Source organism: Prunus avium, chromosome 1 (genome assembly GCF_965620075.1).
Source record: "Prunus avium chromosome 1, drPruAviu1.hap1.1, whole genome shotgun sequence".
In the NCBI taxonomy this organism is placed as follows: domain Eukaryota; kingdom Viridiplantae; phylum Streptophyta; class Magnoliopsida; order Rosales; family Rosaceae; genus Prunus; species Prunus avium.
This window is the reverse complement of record NC_142284.1, coordinates 45444105-45465900: the sequence shown is the minus strand read 5'-3', so window position 1 is coordinate 45465900 and position 21796 is coordinate 45444105. Positions and strand designations below refer to the sequence as shown.

The 21796-nt window shown below is 36.9% G+C and overlaps 1 protein-coding gene across 2 annotated transcripts; it reads left to right on the top strand.

Annotated features, from left to right (window-relative positions):
* Positions 1-5744: 5744 nt before the first annotated feature.
* LOC110762705 (uncharacterized) lies at positions 5745-8708 on the top strand. Of its 2 annotated transcripts, XM_021965376.2 has the most exons (7): positions 5747-6420; positions 6572-7400; positions 7485-7616; positions 7742-7813; positions 7950-8018; positions 8152-8190; positions 8282-8705. In XM_021965376.2, exons 1-7 carry the CDS (start codon positions 6017-6019, stop codon positions 8444-8446), a joined length of 1710 nt encoding a protein of 569 aa, XP_021821068.2. In that variant the 5' UTR covers positions 5747-6016; the 3' UTR covers positions 8447-8705. The 2 variants fall into 2 exon arrangements, with proteins under 2 accessions (XP_088103201.1, XP_021821068.2); XM_088247075.1 differs by lacking the exon at positions 7950-8018 and having other exon boundaries at positions 5745-6420; positions 8282-8708.
* The last annotated feature ends 13088 nt before the right edge of the window (positions 8709-21796 follow it).

Sequence of the window (21796 nt, the reverse complement as noted above, 5' to 3'; positions counted from 1 at the left end):
TTAAGAAATCGATGGCAGTTTTGTAATTTATAATAAGTTAGAAGCCTTTTTATTTTGTTGTAAATGGGCTTTGGGTGTGTTTCTAAAGTCCATTTCATATAGAGTTTTTTTTTATATAAAAATTTGAGCTCCTATATTGGGTATAATAGTGAATCTCCCTAATTTTAATTGATGTGGTTGTCTATCTCATTTGTCATATAAGGTTGTATGGAAATGTGGTAAGAGTAACATTATTCTTTTTAGATTGGGAGAGTGAGAATTCAAACACAAAACCTCGGTAACAAATGTAACTGCTCTTAACCACGAGTTAATTGCCTAAAAAAATAGGGTTATATAGGCACAATAAGGTTTTCAGTGTTTGATATTTCGAGTGCGAGAAAAAATATAGAATATCAAGTAGAAATCAATATATATAGTGTTGACACACGTGTGAGGTGAGGCTAGTATATATATAGTTACATTTTTAAAATTCAATAAATGCTCTTACTTCGCTAAAATGTAAGATAAATGTTTTTTTTTAAAGACAAAAGTCCATGTTTTTCTCACTCTGGCAACTCTTAAATAAGAAAAGTAGAAAGGAAGAAATGTAGGTTGTAACCTTTAAGAAAAAAAGATGTAACATGTTTTTCATTTGTTGGCCTGGGCTGGGCGCTGTTGTATATTCCCTTCTTACACTGACATTATGCGTTTGGTTTGGTGTGCTTGTCAATGCCTAAATTCATCCTTTTTGCCTTTCAACCACAACCACTTGTTTCAATGTGCATTCTTTTCTTGCCACCTTTTTCTTTAATTAGGATAGTCAGAATTTTATAGACTCACAGATTCATACGCATGCCTGAGGAGAAATACAAAACACAAGTATTATATATATTTGGCAACAATTACAAACCAATATTCTTCAGATGTATCTGTGTGTCTGGTGTAATAAAGTATATAACCAAACGAAAAAGTTCAGATACGTAAACCAGGCAATCATCTCTCTACTCTCCTCTCGCAGAGCACTTCATCGTGTGGTAATTGGAGGAGACCAAAGCCGTGCGTGAACCACAAAATTATAGTTCCATTAATTACTTCAAAACCATATCTAATGGGAAATTAAGAACTATAAAACACTGAGATTTAGATTTGAAATCAAAACAAATAGTTGACATTTGTGAAGTCGCCATCAAAGGTTTTTTGTTTTTGTTTTAGTAGATGAGTTGGACTCGAATGACTCAGAGAGTTTGGAAATCTTGCACCAAGTAAAATGACTTTTAATAAATTAATAGAAAGTCGTGTCTAATCACTCCCTACCAACTTACTTAAATAGGTCAACATGTATTATACAACAGAAAATAATTGCTTCCTTTTCGGAAAGTAGTAACTCCTATTTTCTTTGATGAATTATTTTTGCATATACGTCAAACTTTGATTTGTATATAAGAAGAGAAGCAATGTCGTTATACAATTTCTTGGTAAGGTTGCTGTGGCTACATGTAAAGAAAGGAAGGAGCACCACTAAACCAAATAATTAATATTTAACTACATATTATTCATTCCTTTGGTGCTTTACATTAATTGATTAATAAATCATTTGCCCCTTTTCCATTTCATTTGTTTAAAGGTGGCGTGCTATTGAACGAATTTAGTTTGTCCCGTCCAATCTAATTATTTCAAAAGTAGGAGACTCGTGCTCTCCAATGACACTTGTCGAGCAACCCTTTCCATGGATGGAGCTTTCTCACAGGAAAGTAATTGAAACATGTCCAGGAAAGTTAGAAACGACAATGGCTGCCACTATGCTTAATGGACCTCTTATCATATTTGGGTCTTAGGCACTCAAGCTCATGTGTTGTGTATCTAATTCACCTAACTTTTACGGGATTCACTTTAAGCATATTTATTTATATGCTTAATTAAGATTAGTTTAGTTGCTAACTATAGTTACTGTGATGGCAATGGCATGATAATCCCAAACAAAATCTCTCCAACATGGGCGGAATCGTACGGTTGGAGTTGGATGTTGTTGATATATTTCTAACAAAATCTTTCAAGGTTCAATCTCACTGGCTACCTCAATTTCCATAGCCAACAGTGCATCGACCTAAGCTTACGCTTAATTATATGGATTTTATCGTATTAATTTTTCTTAATTATAGCAAGTGGACATTTCTGTTTGGTTGGTTTTGGCATCAGGTCTAAAGCCACCAAGGTTTTATCTATTCGTTACACACAAAAGTTAGCGGACTTTTTGTTTCCACTAAAGCAAAAATTAAGGGCTTAATTGCATGTAGCTTTTGAAGGGGAGATACCGTAGATTATACCAATGGAAAAGAATGTCGACGAGGAAATCTTGATTGGCTTTAAACTAGAAAGTCGCTCTATTCCAATTCATTCACTTTACACGAAAACAAGAGCTGGTTCATGATGAATACTTTTGGCCAAACCCTGGTTCTATTCTATATGGGGCTTTTATAGAAAAGATGTCTTTATTTTCCTTCGAATAAGACTATCTTGTTTATAGACCGTAAACTAATTATTTATGAGAACTGTTCAGTTTTTAGGTTATCTTTCAAGAATTATCAATTCAAAAACCACTCTTATAAACAAAACAAAGAGGTTGGTTACTTAGTGATCAAGGCTATATAATATTGACGGTGGAATTTCAAACGCATATGCTCTTTTGCGCATGCATATACGCGACCGTTTGATAACCATTTCAATTTTAGTTTTTAGTTTTCATTTTTTGTGTTAGATTATAGAGAAAAAAGATAGAGAATGGAAGTGAGAATGAGAGTGAAGATGGAATCAGGAACGGACCCAAAATTTCAAATTGGGGTGGGGGCTAAGTTTACCTTACACACATAGTTATTAAACTTGACAGTATGAAGTAAAATTCATTGATAACAAAAGACTACACCCAATCATGATGACATAATGAGTTTTACCCCTCAAAATGCATCTAGTACATAGTTCTTTTATATTTTCTATGTACAGGGGTGTGTGAAGTGAAGTAGGGTTATTTTTTACCAAAAAAGTAAAAAAGAGGGGTTGTTTTTTACCAAAAAATAAAAGAAACAAAGGGTTTTTTGTGTTTGGCCTTTGGCCCCTTTTGTACTAAAAAGAAAAAGAGAGAAAAAAGGAGGTGAAGGGGGATAATGAGAGTGCAGTGCAGGGCTATTCATTGGGTGGAATGGGTGTATCAGTTTAAGCTTAAAAAGACAAAGTTACCTGGCCCAGGTTAGTCAAAGGGTAGGTCCGTCTATTGATGAAATTGAGAGGGAAGATAAGAGGGGAGGATGAGAGAGATAAGTAACAAAAGTGAAGAAAAAAAACTAAAAACGGAAATGTATTTGAAATTATTTTCACTTTAAAGTTTTTGTTTTCATTTTTGTTACTCCTCCCTCCCATCTTCTCCTCTAATCCTCTCTCTCAATATCATCCTTACTCTAATTTTTCTCTGTACTCTAGCACAAAAAATGAAAACTAAAAACTAAAATTAAAATAATTATCAAATGAGCCCATTTGTATAAGTATTTTTTTGTTTTGATTTTTTAAAGTTAATATATATATATCGATTAAGCAACCATCTACATGTGTGTATGTACGTATATAAAATAAACCTTCACTGCACGCATATAAATAAGATAGAAACTACATAATGGGAGTTGGCCTTCTTCTTTTCAAATCTTACCCAAATCCATCCTTAATTGATAGAGCTTGTCAAACGCAGCAAGCTCGATTCTCTTGTCCAAGTCATATCTTTTTAACCAGAAAGATCCCTGGATGATTTATCTCTGCGCCATAATTAAATTAGAAAACAATTAATTGAGAATACTAAATTCTAAAAGAAGTGAATATGAACTTTTCAAAGTCATTATTGTTTAAATAGGAACCAAATTATTAAGTAAATATATATAACGCCGCCTAACCTATGGTAAGTATTTGGTCCCCACCTAATCAAACTTTCCACTCCAAACCTAGAGACTAGAGAGAAGAAATAAAAGATACATTATTTGGGTGGATGATATTGAAGCTAGAATTTAATTTATAAAATTAACGTGACTAACTGCACATCGTCATTCGTGTTACAATGAAGAAACCAAAAAGCTCACTTCCTTGTGCAGCCAATGGGCCATTAATGGAGGAAGAAGAAGGAAATTAAAAAGGTTGGAAATTTCTCAAGTGGAACTTTGATGTAGAGTGATGCAGAGTGCCACTTAATAAAAACACCCACCAACTAGACCATGTATGCAAAGGCCAAGAAACAACACCTTTCATTTTAAAGGATCAGATTTATTAATTACTCAATAAAGTAAAAAGATACTAAATATATTATTTTATTATTATGCAAATTTCATATCATTTTATTGTCAAGGGCACCATTATTATTACATCTTTGGGTGACCATGCTCAGAGACTCACACCCAAACATTGTACATTGATCGATCACCATTGTCACGCTCATGCATTATTCAAAATTAAACTATTGTTTGCTATTAAAGTGCGATTGATTGGGGATGTACAAAAGAATGTTATTCTCATTTCACACATGGTTGTCAAAAGAAAGTAAGTAAAAATATGTTGGTAACGTACATATTTGAAAGCGAAAGACAACATACATATACCAGCTTTGCTCTTATCAATAACACCAGTAATTAGTACACGGTTACCAAACATATCCCTGCACATATGCTAAGAGAAATCTCATTTGCAACCCATATATGGATTTGTATAACTAAAATTAATTGTTTGAAAATAAAATAAGGGAGATTCACTATTATACCCAATATAGGAGCCCAAATTATTATTAAAAAAAACCTATATGAAATGGACTTTAGAAACACACCCAAAGCCCATTTACAACATAACAAAAAGCTTTTAACTTATTTTAAACTAGCCTCTCTGCATGCGCATCCGCGCCTGCGAGAGGCTTTTTAAAAGAAAAAAATAAATTTATTTTAGAATTAAAAAAGATAATGGGTAGTTGCGTTCCATAAAAAGAGGATCCATTATCTGATTTTTCTTTTAATTTTAAATTTTTTTAATATGAAAAAGTGTAAATTTACCATATTATCCTCACTTAATTAATAATTTCAATTCTTAATGTTTGCATTAACCAAGGGCATTTTCTGGTATTTTGAATGTTTCACCATTCTCTGCCTTTTGCTTTATATATATAGATAGATTACAAAACTGTTATTGATTTTTTTAAACAAATCCAACCCCAAAACCTCATAAAAAAGCCCAAAACACTCAATAGGGCATCAAAGTAATTTAATAATTAAAATTAAATTCAATAGGGGGCCAGCTGTCACTTTTTGAGTTTTTTTAGTTTGTTTATAGCAACTAAATGGTGTAGGGTTTATTTATAATATTAGTGCTAAAAATGAATATATGACTAAATATCTCATAAAATAATGATTCTACCTGAAAAAAAGGAAAAAAGAATGTGGTATTTTGCTTACGAGTGAGTAGTGTCATGTCATGCTTCTTATCCATACGAAAAGAATGTGGTATTTTGCTTGCTAGTGAATAAAGAAATAAATAGAGAGATACATGCAACGCAGGCTTCCACCCTAATCCTAAACCAAACTCCTCCCTTTGTATTGTATAAGTGAAGGGCATTAAGAAGAAACCCTAAACTAAACCAAACTCTGGGTCTGTCTGGGGGTATTGGTGGCCCAGATAGCCATGTCCGTATATAAATTAATAATTGCCCACGAACGTTAGTGGAAATACTGAGGGTGCATATTTTATTGTCTCCCCTATAATTGATTTGATAAAACCTACAACCCCGTACGTCACCACCCAACGGATATTCATATTCATATATATCTCCAATCCAATCCCATGAGAAAAATTATTTCCAAACCCTCCACCACCAGCTGCTCAGAATTAAAGCAATACAAGACTAGCTCAATTAAAATCACCACCAACCATACATACACACACACAGCATCTCCAGTCCACCGCCATTAATTACTCACTTACAAAAAGAAAAAGAACGACTGAAAGATTATTGAAGTTCAGAAAAATGGCCGAAGAATGCAGAGAAAGTACTTCTTGTGTTGCAATCTCTTCTTCCTCTCCACAGCTAGCACAACCAAACTGGTGGGATCTCCATGCAGCTGCAGCTGCAGGGGCAGCAGGCTCTCAGCTCTCTTCATGGAGCAACTTGGGTATCAACCCATGGCAGCCGCAGCCGCCGCAGCAGCAGCCAAACCAGAAGTACTCCAACTCTTCTAATAATTGTGATGATGTTGACCAGGATGTTTCAATCTCCAGCACTTCCTTTACCAATGCCTCCAACCACTCAAGCCTTAGCGTTGACTCCTCTCGCAGACTGCAGGTTGCTGATCAGCGTTCTGCGTCTCCCAACAACGATATGATCAACGGAGAGCAGGTTTCTGACAATCATATTTGGAACCATGTTCTCTTGTAAGTAGACAAATTTTCTATATAATATATAGTTTCATATAATAAGGGCAGCTAGTAATTAAAAGTGTGATATTGATTTCATATAAAAACTTAGAGGTTAACTTGTATATGTGATAATCGATTGATGTCTAAGGTTGAACCATGCATGCAGAAGCGTTAATGGAAACAATGATTTACACCACAATGATCATGATGTTGGAGAGAATTTTCTCGATGCGCTGTCGTCCAAGAGCTTGTCAACTGATCATGTCATGTATGAACCTGCTTGCGACTACTTGAAGAAACTGGACAACAGTACTTGGGAGTTCACAAAGTACGTCTCAGCTGCATCGAATAATTTCAACAGTTTCGAGAAGCAATTAAATGGAGGGTTTATGGAGAACAACAACATGAATAATAATGTTAATATTGAGAACGAAAGGTTAACCAAGTTGTCAAATATGGTGAACACCTGGTCCATTGCGCCCCCAGAACCACAGCTAGTTATGGATCATGATCACCATCACTACTTGAAGCCGCAAGCGTTCATCAATAACGATTCGACTTCATGTGATGCTCAGATGGGAAATAATAATATTACAAATAGAAACTCCGGATCGAGTTTATTTCCATGTTATGGTAGCAAGGTTGAGGCTGCATGCGTAGCAGGAGGAGGAGGAGGAGGAGGAGCTATACATGGAATAACACCGTCGTTTGGTAATAATACTAATGGCATTGAATATCAGATTGGCCTCAACAACGTTAACGCAATGGTTGCAGATCACCATAACGGCAAGTACTTGTATGGAAATGGATCAATTTTGCCCGATTCTTATTCTTCATGCGGTGCTACGAGTGCCGGTGCCAGAAATTTTGCAGATGTTATATCTTTTAGTAGCCGATTAGGCAACAAGTCGGCCTTGGTTGATATTCATGCACCCAAGCCCTGTTTCAAATCTTCCAACTTATCTGATCAGTATTCTAAGAAGCAAGCTTCCTCGGTAAGCTCAATTAATTAAGTGATTAATTTATTCTTAAAGTCAATTTACCTTTAATGAATTTCAATTTCTTTGCATAACACGCAGACAAGAGTGAGTGGTGGAAGAGGACAAGGTATTGCAAATGAAGGAAAGAAGAAAAGAACGGACGACACATCATCAGAAACAGTCTTGAAAAAGCCTAAGCAAGAAACTTCTACAGTTTCATCATCTGTAAAGGTACTCTATACAGAAGAAAAAGGCAAAGGACAAAAGAAATCATGCTTCATCTTTGTTAATTAATTCGGATATAATAATATTAACTTTTGCCTTTTGAATTGTTAATTTACAAATTGAATCGACAGATGCAGGCACCAAAAGTCAAGCTCGGGGACAGGATCACGGCCCTTCAACAAATCGTGTCTCCATTTGGAAAGGTTAGTAGAAATCAGCCACACATGTACAACCTGCTAATTATTATTTTCATTTAAACTGGATTAATTCTTGTTTTTCACACTCTCTATTTCATAATTCATCATCATATATATTCATTATATTTAGTTTAATTTTCAGACTGATACTGCATCTGTACTATATGAAGCGATTCAGTACATCAAGTTCCTGCAAGACCAAGTGCATGTGGTATATTATATATCATATATAATCTTTCTGTTTAATAGTTCGTTTGGGAATCTCTTGTTGCAAATTTACGCTCGAAGAAAATAGTATTTCCAGATTGTTACATCCTCTAAGCTACATTTCCATGATTTTGCAGCTATTGAATAGCCCTTATTTGAAGACAAATTCACACAAGGTATGTACACGCGTATACATATACATACACACATGATATATATATATTATAATTTGTATATATGCTAATCAATTAGTGTTGGTGGTTTTAGGATCCATGGGCGACCGATAGAAAAGATCACAAGGGAGATGCAAAGGTTGACCTCAAGAACAAAGGCCTTTGCTTGGTGCCTATTTCATGCACACCTCAGGTTTATCGTGAGAATACAGGATCAGACTATTGGACACCAACATATAGAGGATGTTTGTATAGATGAACTATAAGATTACTTTATATTTCATATTTTCTTGCTGTCAATGTGATAGTTATAGTGTAGAAGAAAAAAGAAAAAAACAGCCTCACTGCATGCATGTTAAGTTTATATCTTCTCAAAAGAATGGGAAGCAACTATCTTGTATTATGGCTTTAGGCTTATGATTAAGATTCAGCTGTGGCCTAATTAATAGTTACTACTTCACATTTGCATAATGCATACATATTTGTGTTAATCAGCTGATGACCAAATGCATACGATACAATACGATGACTTAACTCATCTCTCGAAATTATTATTCTAAGAATACTTTGATGTGTTATTCGTATAGTTAGAAGATATATGAACTCAATCTAACATCAAAATTAAGACGTTAATTGCTACAGAGCATCAAGATATGTATGTAAATAGTGGGTTGTGTTTTGGAAAGTCAACAGTTCACTCTTTCTGATCTGACTTTCTTCAATTCTTGTAAAAGAACTGAAACCCATCCCAAAAGTCTAATCACATGCAAAAGAACAACCAGTTAAAGTTCCTAGCTGCTTCAAATTGTTCAACAGCTAATGAGCTAGAGTAACAAGGGGAACTAAAGTTTTACCATAAATTTCCATTCGATCTCTTTCTTGGGTTGGGAGAATGAATGTACGTGAAATAAATTTATCTCTCTCCTCCTATCACATAATCTATTGGAGAAGAGACAGATATGACTCTTTTATTTTACGTCAACCCCCAACAGTAAGCATACATATTATTTGTTGAAAAGTACGGAAAATGTAATATCCTAAAATACGACGAAAAAAAAAGTTTTACATAATATATATATAAATGGGAAGTTAAAAAAAATGGAGATTCACTATTACACCCGATATAGGAGCTCAAATTATAAATAAAAAAAAACATACATGAAATGGACTTTAGAAACACGCCCAAAATCCATTTACAACATAACGAAAAGGCTTTTAACTTCTTTTAAATTACAAAACGTCATTGATTTCTTAAAACAAACCCAACCCCAAAAACTTATATAAAAAAAACTCAAAACACTTAATAGGACATCAAAGTAATTTAATAATCAAAATAAAATTCAATATGGTAAGCTGTCATTTTTTGAGGTTTTTTTGGGTTTGTTTATATAAATTAAATGATGTATAGTTTATCTATATTATTAGTGCTAAGAATAAGTATATGACTAAATATCTCTAAAAAATAACCTCAGTACAGTCGGTAGCTAGAATGACTGAAAATCATCATGATTCATGAGGAATGACTAAACTAAATATATTCTCCATTTCTGAAATGATCTATAGAATGATCACCAAATTGTTGAATGCGAAATATTGGTGGAGGAGTTAGTACTTGCAAGTTGGCCACCACTCATCACTTTGCTTTGTCCTCAGCTCATCGCATGAAAATACAAGATTACTTCTAGAACCTACAAAGTTGACAAAGGGCAAAAGTGAATGCAAGGGAGCAATGGTCAAAGCGGAGATGAGCATAAAGTGCAAAACTTAGAGTGGTGGTGCACTTCAACGTGTTATTGGTGTTCTTCTCAATGAAAGCTAGAGGAGACTCTTTCTACATTGCATTTTATTGATCCCACCCTCTAATTTTCAAGTGATCTTGCTTCATAATTATCTCTACACAAAATTTTAAAATTTTCAACCATTTGATTAGAAAATAAATGTGTTCATCTATTTATTTTATCACAACTAAATATCTTAATAATATAATATTTATCTCTTTTTTTTTTCTTGCAAGAGTGATCTATAAATAAAGATCGAGGGGACGAATTGACATCAGACATTGACCGTGGGCCGTGGCTATGTGTAATAATTAAAAAATAAGTAACATTTTGTCTCAATATCCACGTCTAATTGTTTTTCAGCCACAAATACATCGTGGCCGTATATTTGGTGCCATAGATGTACAGTAATTGTGGCTATTACATCAGCAATGGCGACAATTTAGATGCGGTGGCTTCTACTCAATTTTCTAGTAGTGATCCCAGTGGCTGACCAAACCATTCAAAACCTCATTATATAATTATTAATTTTTTACTGGTAGTGCTATAACTATATCGAGTTTGACTAGTGCCTTTTTGATGGCCAAAGTAGAAGCAGGCCTGCAATCTCATGGTCGTTGAAGGATGATCACCATCATCATGTCATGTCTCTAGCTATGAATTTAATTATATATTAAATTTTTCAAGGGAATCAACAGAAAAATTAAAGCATTTCGAATGCTTGAACAATGGTACTAGCTAGTAGCTACCTTCCCCCTAATTTTATTTCCAGGTGATGAAGAAGATCTCGTAGGATGCTTCATTTTCTCATTTTCTTTATGGCCATTGGCATCGCTTCACATTTATTACCATGCGGAAAAAATTCTGTATTACCCTCGTTATATAATCACCCCTTAAATATATAATTTAGATTAAGTATAAATAAATAAAGAAACTGAAAATAAGTCTCACGAGAATGATACATAGATGGGTTGGCAACAATTTGACTGCAAGAATTTGTATGAATCCTCATTATCTGTTGGTGCCCATCATCTTGTAGAAAAATTTGTGCGAAACGGGAATAATATTATTTTGCTTTTTCATCGAATCATAAATTATCAAGTGAAAAAGTTATAACGCGTGGCATGCCGTGATTGGTAGAGGATCATTTCACACAAGTGTTTTTCCTGCATCTTGTTGTAATCTAATGTTTTTAGAATTTTATTTCTTTTATTTTTTGGTCGAATGTTCTTAGAATGTGTTTCTCCTGCATCCTCGTTACATAAATTCGTTCTTTTTAAGCATATATGGATTAGTCAAGTTAGATAGAGCGGATGTGCTCCCCACTTAAACTTTGTCCATCTGATAGTTTAGATTAGATATATTAAAGTACATGATTAACTACAGTAAACCCCCAACCTATAGGGGGGTCATTACAAACTCATACACAACCTTTAAAGAACCATTTGACCAGTATCCCAATTTTACGGAACCTTTCAAAATACACTCTCTGTTAGTGAATCTGTCAGTTTTTCCATTAAATGCTTATGTGTCAAATATATGTCAAGTTTTTATTTTTATGTGGATGCCACGTGGGGTAAAAAACTAATTAAAAAAATCTTGTATTCTTAAATTATTTTAAAACCTTAAAATCAAATATTTAAAACAATTAAATAATATAAAAATTAAATTACATAAAATAAAACAAACCTACCCACCCTTGTCTCTCAACTTCTCCCTCAGCCCCACACCATTCCCCTTCATCCCAACTCTCTTTATCTCTCTTCCTTTCTCTCTCCCCATCTCTTTCCCTCCATCTCTGTTGTTGCAAACACAAACCCAATCCTCTCTTTCTCTCTGTGTGTCTCTTTCCCTATCTTTCCATTGATGCACACACATAAGAGCCCTTCCACTGGTTGCCCCTAGCCAGGGCAGGACATGGCCCAAGCCTAGGTGAGAGCTTCCAGTGGGCCAAGCTTGCCCTAGCAAGCTGCGGGTCCCACGTAACCAGGCCAGCTCGCAGACCAAACTAGCCCGAGCTCAAGCCCAAAGGCAACTGACATCAGCGCACATAAATTCAAATTTCATGTTGGTGTCCGCCAACTATAACACGCCACGTGGCGCGTTCTGGTCACTCCAATCGTTTTTTTTCCTCAAATCAATTGGTTGTCCTTTTTTTTATAAAAAAATCGGGATTTTTTTTCCTATAAATACCTACCAATGTTGTTCACTTTCAACACCAAATCTTCATACATTTTCTTCTCCTTATATTATTTTTCACTTTCTACACAAAAATTTCTTCACTTTCAATTTTCATTTTTATTCACCATCTTATGGCATCTTCCATCGAAGCCAGAGGATCGTGGACAAACAATCAAAGAGGTCAAAATCTTGGTGACGAGGTAAAAAATTAATTATCATTTTATTCAATTTAATGTCATTCTTTTTTATTTTTTCTTGCATTTTCAATTTAATTTTTTAAATAGATTATTCAAGGTAAAACAAAAAAAAGGAAAACCATTACACATGGCTCCTCAAGTGAACAATGCCCACAGTTGGTTCCCTTGGTGCGTTCCGTGTCAGAAATAATGGCACTATTACGTCCTTCGAAGGAAAATACTCCCCCACGACGTGATCCGGTGGAACCGCCTGTTGCATTCCTAAGAGGACACAAATTAATGTGCAAACAACCAATTAAAAATACCCGCAAGTGCACGAATCTATTGAAGTATAGATTATGTAAGTACGGGGTCGATCCTACGAAGAACTTGTCGGCTTCCTATAAGTTCTAATTTGAGTACGTAAAGAACACTTAATTGACACACCACAAATGCACAAATGCAAAATTGAAACTAAAAATGAGTAAAGAAGTGTAAAAGAAATGAAACAACACAAGAAAACTAAACAAAAACACAAACAACATTTTCTATTGCCATTTTATCACCACTTTATCACCTGTGAACAGTACCGTGAACAGTGAACAGTGCGACCGGTCGTGAACAGTGACGACCGGTCGTTTTTGGACAGATTCATGTGCGACCGGTCGCCTAAACAGTAATGACCGGTCGTTTTGGCAGATTCGTTTCTCTGTTTTTCAGTTTCGACCTCTGTCCAGTGTTTTGCCTATAACTTTCCAACCGTACGTCCAAAATTCACGTTCTTTATACGGTTGGATTCAGCACAGAAAATGCAAGAACACAACGTGGACCAAAGGTCCAAAACAATTATGGAAACAGATAAAATTTAGTAACAAAGACACATAACGTGTCAAACACGCAACTCACACACACAATGGGGGGGGGGGGGTTTGATTTGTTTGAAGTGACCTATTTCTATTGCATGAAAGTAAATGGACTTTGAAATTAAATGAGAATGGCAGAGATGAATTATCAAAGAGTGGAATCAAGATGTAACAAACACTAGGGTTTTGGAATCCACCCTAAACAATTCTACCAATGTTCATGGATACTCAAGTGATGAACTCTAAACGTGTTGATGAAGATGTTCGCAATCAAGACCATGGGTCGTGGCTCAAGACGCATTGATTCTCTCTAATATACGTAAAGTGCATGGTTCGTGCTACAATACTTGTGCCCTCCCCATAACCGAACCTAGGTATGGTTCGTACTTCGATTCAATTACAAGGAGAACCCATTAAGTTCAAAGAGAATATGAACATCACAAGAATCCTAATAGCATGGTGTTTACATTAGGTATTCAAGAAACCAAATCACATGGATGATTCTTACTTCATCCATTTATTGCTTAGGATAACATGAAGATACACATAATCCCAACAATCTCAAGAAGCATGCTTTCAAAGATGGCCAACCAAGGAAAAACACACATCAATGATAGATTAATTTGGTGAATTGGAATTCATCAACAATATCTAGAAATTCATACACTCAAGCATCAAAACAATAAGGTAATCATGTTTAGGGCTTTAACCTAAGCCCTAGCTATGGAGTTTAGTTCCTCATAATCATTTCAAACACAAATTCGAAATATAACTAGAAAGAGTTTACAGATTTGGAAATGATGAAAGCTTGAAGTCTTCAATGGTGGAAGTCTTCCCCCTTCTTCCTGCGGCTGCACCTCCCTCTCCTTCCTTCCTTAGCTTTTTTGCTCTCCAATCTCCTCCTCAATTGTGGAATGATGTAATGAATCCAATACCCCCGTTGAAAAGCCTCTCCAATATCAGATTACACTCCCTTTGCTTCCCTCTCTCCTCCTTTCCAGCTTTACTTTTAGTATTCTAATGCAAAGTCTTCACCCATTGTCTTCTTGTCCCCTTGCAAATAATGAAGCCTTGTCCTCACAAAGATGCCAAATGCTTCAGAAAATATCTCATCTACTAAGGTAAATTCTTGTTACCAAGTGTTATGGTAACAAGAATAATCAAGATGACACAATGGAGGTAAAAGCTGGCCAATTCCGGATTTCCAGAGCTGTGGTAACATGCTGGATTGGTTGGATAGGCAATACTTGTCCAATGGAGCTCAAATTTGGATATGTTGTAGTTAACATCCATTGGAACAGGTCTCATGAAGATCATGACCTCATCCGAGCACCAGAGCATGTTGATCCCAGGCCAAGAAGTTGACCTACGAAAATGAACAAAAACAAAATTTATAACTAATAAAGCACTTTTAGCTCATTTTCATTCCAACCAAGGTAAAATCTAAGAAAACACAAAAAGGAAGTAAAAAGCTATAAAATGTCAAGAACTAACTCAAAATAGTGGGTGAATAACATGAAAAATCATGTGTAAAAATGAACCGAACAAACTTCCCAAACTTATCTTTTGCTAGTCCTCGAGCAAAACAGAAACTAAAACAAGACTCGAAACAAACTTTCCGAACACTTTCCAAAGAGAGAGCGACTCATGCAAACGACTCAAAAGTTTTCACAAGAAAAACTCAGTTTAGACATTAGTCACAAGGCGGCAAAGTTCAGAACACAACATGCTCAAATGTAGTAGTGTGATGGCCAAATGAAACTCATTCTCCAATTTCAGTTTTCACACAACTTCAAAAATCATACCAAGCACAAATGTAACTTCAAATCTCACCAAAGTTATCCTCTCACAAATGAATCACTCGGAAGAGGGTTACAATGCAACATTCAATAGTAAATATGAGAATAGAATTAAACCATAAGGGACTTAACTCAAAATTAGCAAGATGAAAAACATGCATGAAAATGATCTCAAGAAGGATGCCAAACACTTAAAAGCTGAAAAATGTGTGCAAATCAACCACATGACATTTAGGATCAATTTAGGTCTTTATTATAGGTTGTAATGGGGCTAAGGGTGCAAGGTGAGTAAGAAATGAAGGATATGGATACAACAAAGTCCAAGGAACTCACAATGTAAGAGCATATAATCGTTGACTAAAAGATTTTGAAACATCACGCTTGAGATTTTCACTCATTTTTTGGTGATCAAAAAGACCACAAAGCCTTATACCTCCACTAATTATGATTCACACTCCTTCCTTCCATTCGAACAACCAAGAAACATGGAATTGAATTTGAGACCATTGCCACTTAACCACAACTTTTCTCTTTTCTTTCACCCTTTTAGTGAAGTATTCTTTTTTTTTTTTTTTTTTAAAAGTAATAACCCTTCCCAAACTTAGCATGAAAAACACATCTAAATTAAAGCTCACGAGTTCCTTAGAAAGGTAAATTCTTGTTTTTCGGGCTAAGGCTAGAAGTAATAACTGGTTACTTGAAAGAAAATGCATACATATAGGCTCAAGGTGGTTAACAATGAAAAATCATGCTTAAGCATGCATAGGGTTAGCTTGAAAGGCACAAACGGTCCAAAGAGGGCCTTAATATCATTTCTCAAATGTCATGTAATCAAATTGCACAAGAATGAGTGACTTTTAAGTGCTCAACCAAATCAATGAATAATGAGATCAAACAACAACTCAGATGACAAGAAAAGTAAGAATATGTGTATAACACTCATGAATTGAAGCACAAGGCTCAAAGCTCACATTATATGGTTATACAAGTCTAATTCATGCTTGATACAATTCTTTGGATCATGCAAGTCCCTCAACTAGAGAATTATGAAACAAATGGCAAGTGCGAAGAGGGTTTCAAACATATCATGCTAGAACGATGCCATTTAGTGAATAACAAATTTTTTTTTTTTTAAACATTCATTTTCAATCAAGTCATTTAAACATTCATCACAATCTCATCATATATGTCCGGAAAGTGACTTAAGAACAAAAAAGACTCAAAACAGAAAACAAAACAAAATAAAAGAAAGTAAGAATTTAAGTGAAACGAAAAAGACTTGCTATCCCTTCCCAAACTTAGAAACAAACATTGTCCTCAATGTTAAAGAATTCAGGCATCAACAACGTTATAACAAGAAATAAAGGGAATAAAGCAAGTAAATACAAGAACAAACAAGAAAAACAACTACAACACGGTTGCAAAACAAAACAAAACAAAACCAAACAGTAAGCCCTAACAATAGTCCTACGCACGCAGAAATCCAATCCAAAGAAACGCACAAACCAAAAGAAAGCCCAACCCAAACGAAAGCCCAAAAGCGAAGAAAGTAAATAAAACAAAGAAACCAAGTCAGAAGCACAAAGAGCGAGGACTCAGTAAAATAGAAAAAGTGGGCCCTGAAGTCTCGGCACCTGTGAGTCACGGTATACAAAGTGAGAGACGTGTCGACAAGCAGAGGTCTCTCTCACGGTCCCAAGCCAGAATTATTGGCTTCATAGGAAGGCGTGACGACTTTCGTTTCTCAAAAACGTTGAAAGGCGGAACTGTAATTAAAGGGGTTGGGGACCAGGTGAGGTGACCTAAGGGGATAGGCCGTAAGGGCCGCGCAAAACGCAGAAGCGCAGTGGCTAGGGTTATGTAAAAACTAACTCTATAAAAGAAGAAGAGAAAGAGTTGGGGAAAAACACACAAACGTAGAAACACACAACAGAGGAAAGAAAGAACAAAAGAAAAGAAAGTTCAAATGGCTTCTTCCTACCCATTCTCGCTGGATCTCAACCTAGCTCCACCGACTCAGACTCGGGGCCAAGCAGTGGCACCAGTGTGAATGCCCTACTTTGCCTCTGCACGGGGGCACGTGACAGTGAACGACTCGATACTGCTGGACAACGATGTTGCCCTTGGAGTTGCTAGAAATCTAGTAACTCCCAAGGATATACGGGTGCTGGGATCAAGGGATGACAACCGGGTCGTGAGCGATGCTCTGGCACTAAGCGTGCAAAGCACCGCAACAGTCGCAAGTGTGGGTCATCGCCTACTTGCGAAGTCCCATGAGGTGGAGGTGCTGAGAGGTCAGTTGGCGGCGGAGCGAAGTATGGTGGAAGAATGCCAGAGTATTATTAAAAGCTTAAAAAGGGAAAGGGCAAGGATAGTGGAGGTGAATCGACACCAGCTGGAGGCGTTGCGGGAAGAGAACAAAAATCTCTCAAAGATGGTAAGTGTTTACGCCCATGACATGAGAAAGCAGCTGGAGGACCTGGACCAACCGGGTAAACGCAAGAAAACAGATCGCGAGAGTAGGTACGCTCAAGCTAAGAGTGCGATCTTTGGGAGCTCGAGTGATGAGCCCCAAGAGGCTGTGCGTGAAGCCCCGGAAGAGGATAGCCATAGGGCTAAGCTCAAAGGTCCAATGGCCGAGACACCGAGCACTGTGAAAGAATAATTTCTAATGTATTAGTGGTGTGCCTGGTTGTCTTTGCCCTTTCCGTGTATTTTATTTTATTTTATTTTATTTTTAATTTTTAATTTCTCGTTTCCGGAAATAAAAAGAAAAGAAAGTTGCAAAAGACAAAGAAGAAAAACAAAACGCACTTCCCCAAACCGGAATAAAAGGAATGCGACAAACGAAAAAGACACAAATCACACTTCCCCAACTGAAATAAAACAAAAACGACAAACTGAAAAGAAATCAAAACATAATGCACCAGAAAACAGGGAGGAAAAGAAAGCAAAGCGAAAGTAGAAATGCTTCCCCTTTTAACCGGACGCAACCGCAAATTGCGCAGGAAATGCAAAGTGGTGTCGGCTCCCTTATGAGCATATGGCTATTTAAACCACTTCTCGGTTGAAAGAAGGAGCATCCTGCATTTCAACCTGCAAACTCAAGAAAAACCATCAAAAAGCCCAGACAGAAAAATCAATGGCATCCCCAGATATGCTTGTTGATGACCTTAACCTTGAGTTGTCGCTTGCACCACCAAATGCCCAGACACGGGCTCCTCCAAACCCTATCTTCCCAAACTCCTCATACCATCATGGCTCGGCCTCAAACTTCTCTGAGGTGGTGCCGCGTAGGGCAGTATTGCCGGAGGGCATGACAATCATACAAAATACCCACATACAAAAAACACAACAGAGAAACAAAATTAAAAATCTGTGAAGCCTAACCTGAGTTTGCAAGAAGGAATCATCCTTCTTGGTCACGATTTGCAAGAAAGAATCGTCATTCTTGTTGTGTTTCTCTTAAAAAAAGAAAAAAAGAAAAAATCTTCACCTCACCACCAAATTCAACTCTTCTACTGCTGTGAAGAGGGAGATAAGAAAAGAAAATAGAGATAGAGAACATAAAAAAAGAATTTGAAAACAAAGGGAAAAATGTGGGATTCATTTAGGTTTAAAAAAGTCTTTTTCCACTTTTAACCCATCTTTTTAAAAATATTTCAAATCAGTCCACTAAAGTTTCAAAAATCACATTTAGACCCCAACTTTTATTTTCAAAATTTCAATCTGGTCCCTGCCGTGTAGACCTGGCAATATTGCACACGACCCGTTAACACGACACGAATTCGCACGAAATTATCAGTATTTGGGTTGAGCTTAATGGGTCGGGTTGAAAACGGGTGAACCCGTTAGCCACCCGTTAAGCTAACGGGTCGTGTTGGGTCGAAAACGGGTGAACCCGTTACACCCGTTAGGGAGGTTAATTTTGTAATTTTGCAAAATTTCTTTTCTTTTCTTCTTCACCTTTTCCTCTTTTTTTTTGGGTGAGTTCACCTTTTCCGCTTTAGCTTTCTCTTTCCGTGTCCTTTTCTTCTTTCCTTTTTTTCCTTTTCTTCTTCCTCTCCTTTTTTTCTTCTCTTCTTCTCTCCACTCAACAGACTCCTCCAGCTCTTCCTCTTTTTTTTTTCTTCTTCTCTTCTTCTCTGCTTCTCTCCACTCAACAGACTCCGTCAGCCCAGCCACTAGAGTCCACCAACGAGCCCAGCCACCAGAGTCAGCCAGGGAATAAGGAGGAGGTATCTGGGTCGAGTTCCACAGATTGAATTTTCTTTTTTCCTTAGTTTCTGTTGTTGTTGGGTTTTAATATATTTGTGAGAGAGATATATACTATTTTGGGGTGAGAAGATTGAAATGTAAAGGGAAAGAGGGAAGAAAGGTTAGGGTTGGGGTTTGGGGGAAAAAGGACAGAGAAGGTGTTGGCTAGCTGGGTAGAGAAGCTGTGCTTTGATGTTTTTTTTTTTTTTTTTTTTTTTTTTTTTCCTCGTTTATTCTTAACGGGTTAACGGGTCGTGTCGGATATTCGCGAATTGTAACGGGTCGTGTTTGGGTCTAGTATTTGTCACCCGTTAACTTAACGGGTCGTGTTCGTGTCAACCCGTTAACGACCCGGAACCCGCTAAAACGACCCGTTTGCCAGCTCTACTGCCGTGTCTTGACCGTGTCGGAGCCGTGTCTTGACCGTGTCCCAGCCGTTGACCGTGTCCAACGCATGTCGGAGCCGTGTCGGCGTGTCCGACACTCCGACACTCCAGCAGTTTGGAGTGTCGGTGCAACATAGGGCATGACTGTCAGCAGACTTACAGTTGCAGATCATCTGCATGTGGCGCAGAGGTCTGACCAGATGGCAGTGGACGAGTCCCACAACCTAACCATGCTCAACGCGGTCTCGGCCACAAATTTGGGCATGCGCCTACTGGCGAGAACACGGGAGTGCGGGGCACTGAGTGAGGAAGTGGCGGCCCTGAAAGCTCTGGTGGCGGACCTGCAGAAGCGGCTCTACAGTGCCAACCAGCATGTAGAGATGCTGCAAAAAAGGAATGAAGATCATGTAGAGCTGCTGCAGATCCTACAAGCAAGAACAGACAGAGGCAATTAGCAGAAGCCTCTGGTGGCGCAGAATGCAACAATGAACATGTGATTAGGAATTTAATGTACGCATTTTCACTAGTGTGTATGTAATCACATGTTTTGAAATAGAAGAAGCATTCACGCCCAATTCTGATTGTGCATTAATGAATTGAAAACACTTCCCAAACTTATAATATGCCACAATTATACCAAAAAAAAATAACCACAATGCCAGAATATTAACCACAATTATGCACAAATATGCCACAATTCAAAAGAAAAACAAGTTAGAAACAAGAAAAAGTAATAAGAAAAACAATTAGAGTTAGAAAATCAAAGAGAAAGAACAAGGAAAAAAAAAAAACGAAACTTTACCTTGGTTGGCTTGGAACCCTAACTCAAAATAAAATAAAATAAAATAAAATAAAATAAAAGAAAGTTTGAGTCTAGAGAAACTCCACTTTGAAGCGATTAGGATGACAACAAACTTCTTCTCTTCACCTTGGGTTGCCTCCCAAGAAGCACTAAGTTTAAAGTCTTTTGTCGGACTTCCAACATACTATGGTCACTTGGGGGGTTTTGGTTCAATCGCCTCCTTGTGCCGAACATGAAGTTTCTTCAAATCTCTTTGCCATCTAATCAACCCCTTTCGTATTCTTTTCTTTTTATGCGCATGAGTAGATTTCAAAAGCAATTTTAAGCGCTCTTCAATACGTGGATTGGATGGATGAGGCACATATTTAGGATTGAGTGGCCTTCTCACTTGAGTAGAAATGATGGCATTGAACATGTGATTGGTGCTTGGAACATGGATGTTCAGCTTGTCTTCCTCTAGTACTTCAAAAACAGAATAAGGCATTAGATTAATTGAAGCACCTAAATCAATTAAAGATTTCTCAAACAATTTATCACCAATTACACATGGAATTGTGAAACTTCCTGGATCTTCCAACTTGGGAGGAAGCTTCCTTTGCAAAACAATAGAAACCTCTTCCGTTAGTGCAACTGTTTCATCATCTTTGAAGTTCCTCTTGTTGGTACAAAGATCCTCCAAGAGAGGAATGTTGACTTGCACCTTCCTACAAGTTTCCAATATGTCCTTGGCATGTTGAATTTTTTTGGAACTCATAAGCCTGTGAGGAAAAGGAGCACATAAGATTTCTTCATCAATAGGTTCACGACTTACCTTCTCCTTTCTTGCCCTTCTTGCAAGTTCATGCTTTGGGATCCATTCGGATGAAGAAGCTGCTTGTTTATCTTTCTCTTTGTTGCTTTCATCCTTTTCTTTAGGCTCAGTCACTTGTTCAACCTGCATGTCATCAACATTATGAATCAAATTTTTAGAACCATCAATTTCACCAATTACCTTACCAGTTCTCAAGGTAACTGCTTGAACATGCTCATGCCCGGTTGGTATCACTGTTTGGTTAGGCATCATCCCAACTTCCCTTTGACTCAAAGCTATAGGAATTTGCCCCACTTGATTTTCTAGATTGGCAATGGCCTTATTCATTTTCTGCATGTGGGTATCATTCCTCTGCATGTGGGTGTCATTCCTCTGCATGATGAAATTATCTGTGTTTCTAACCATTGAAGCAACAATTTCTTCCAAAGTTGGTCCTTGAGGTGGTTGGTGAGATTGACTAAGTGGTGGTGGATTATAATATTGGGGTTGACCATAAGGTGGACAAGTATTATGTTGGCCTTGATATGGTTGATATGACCCTTGTTGAAAATTTGGA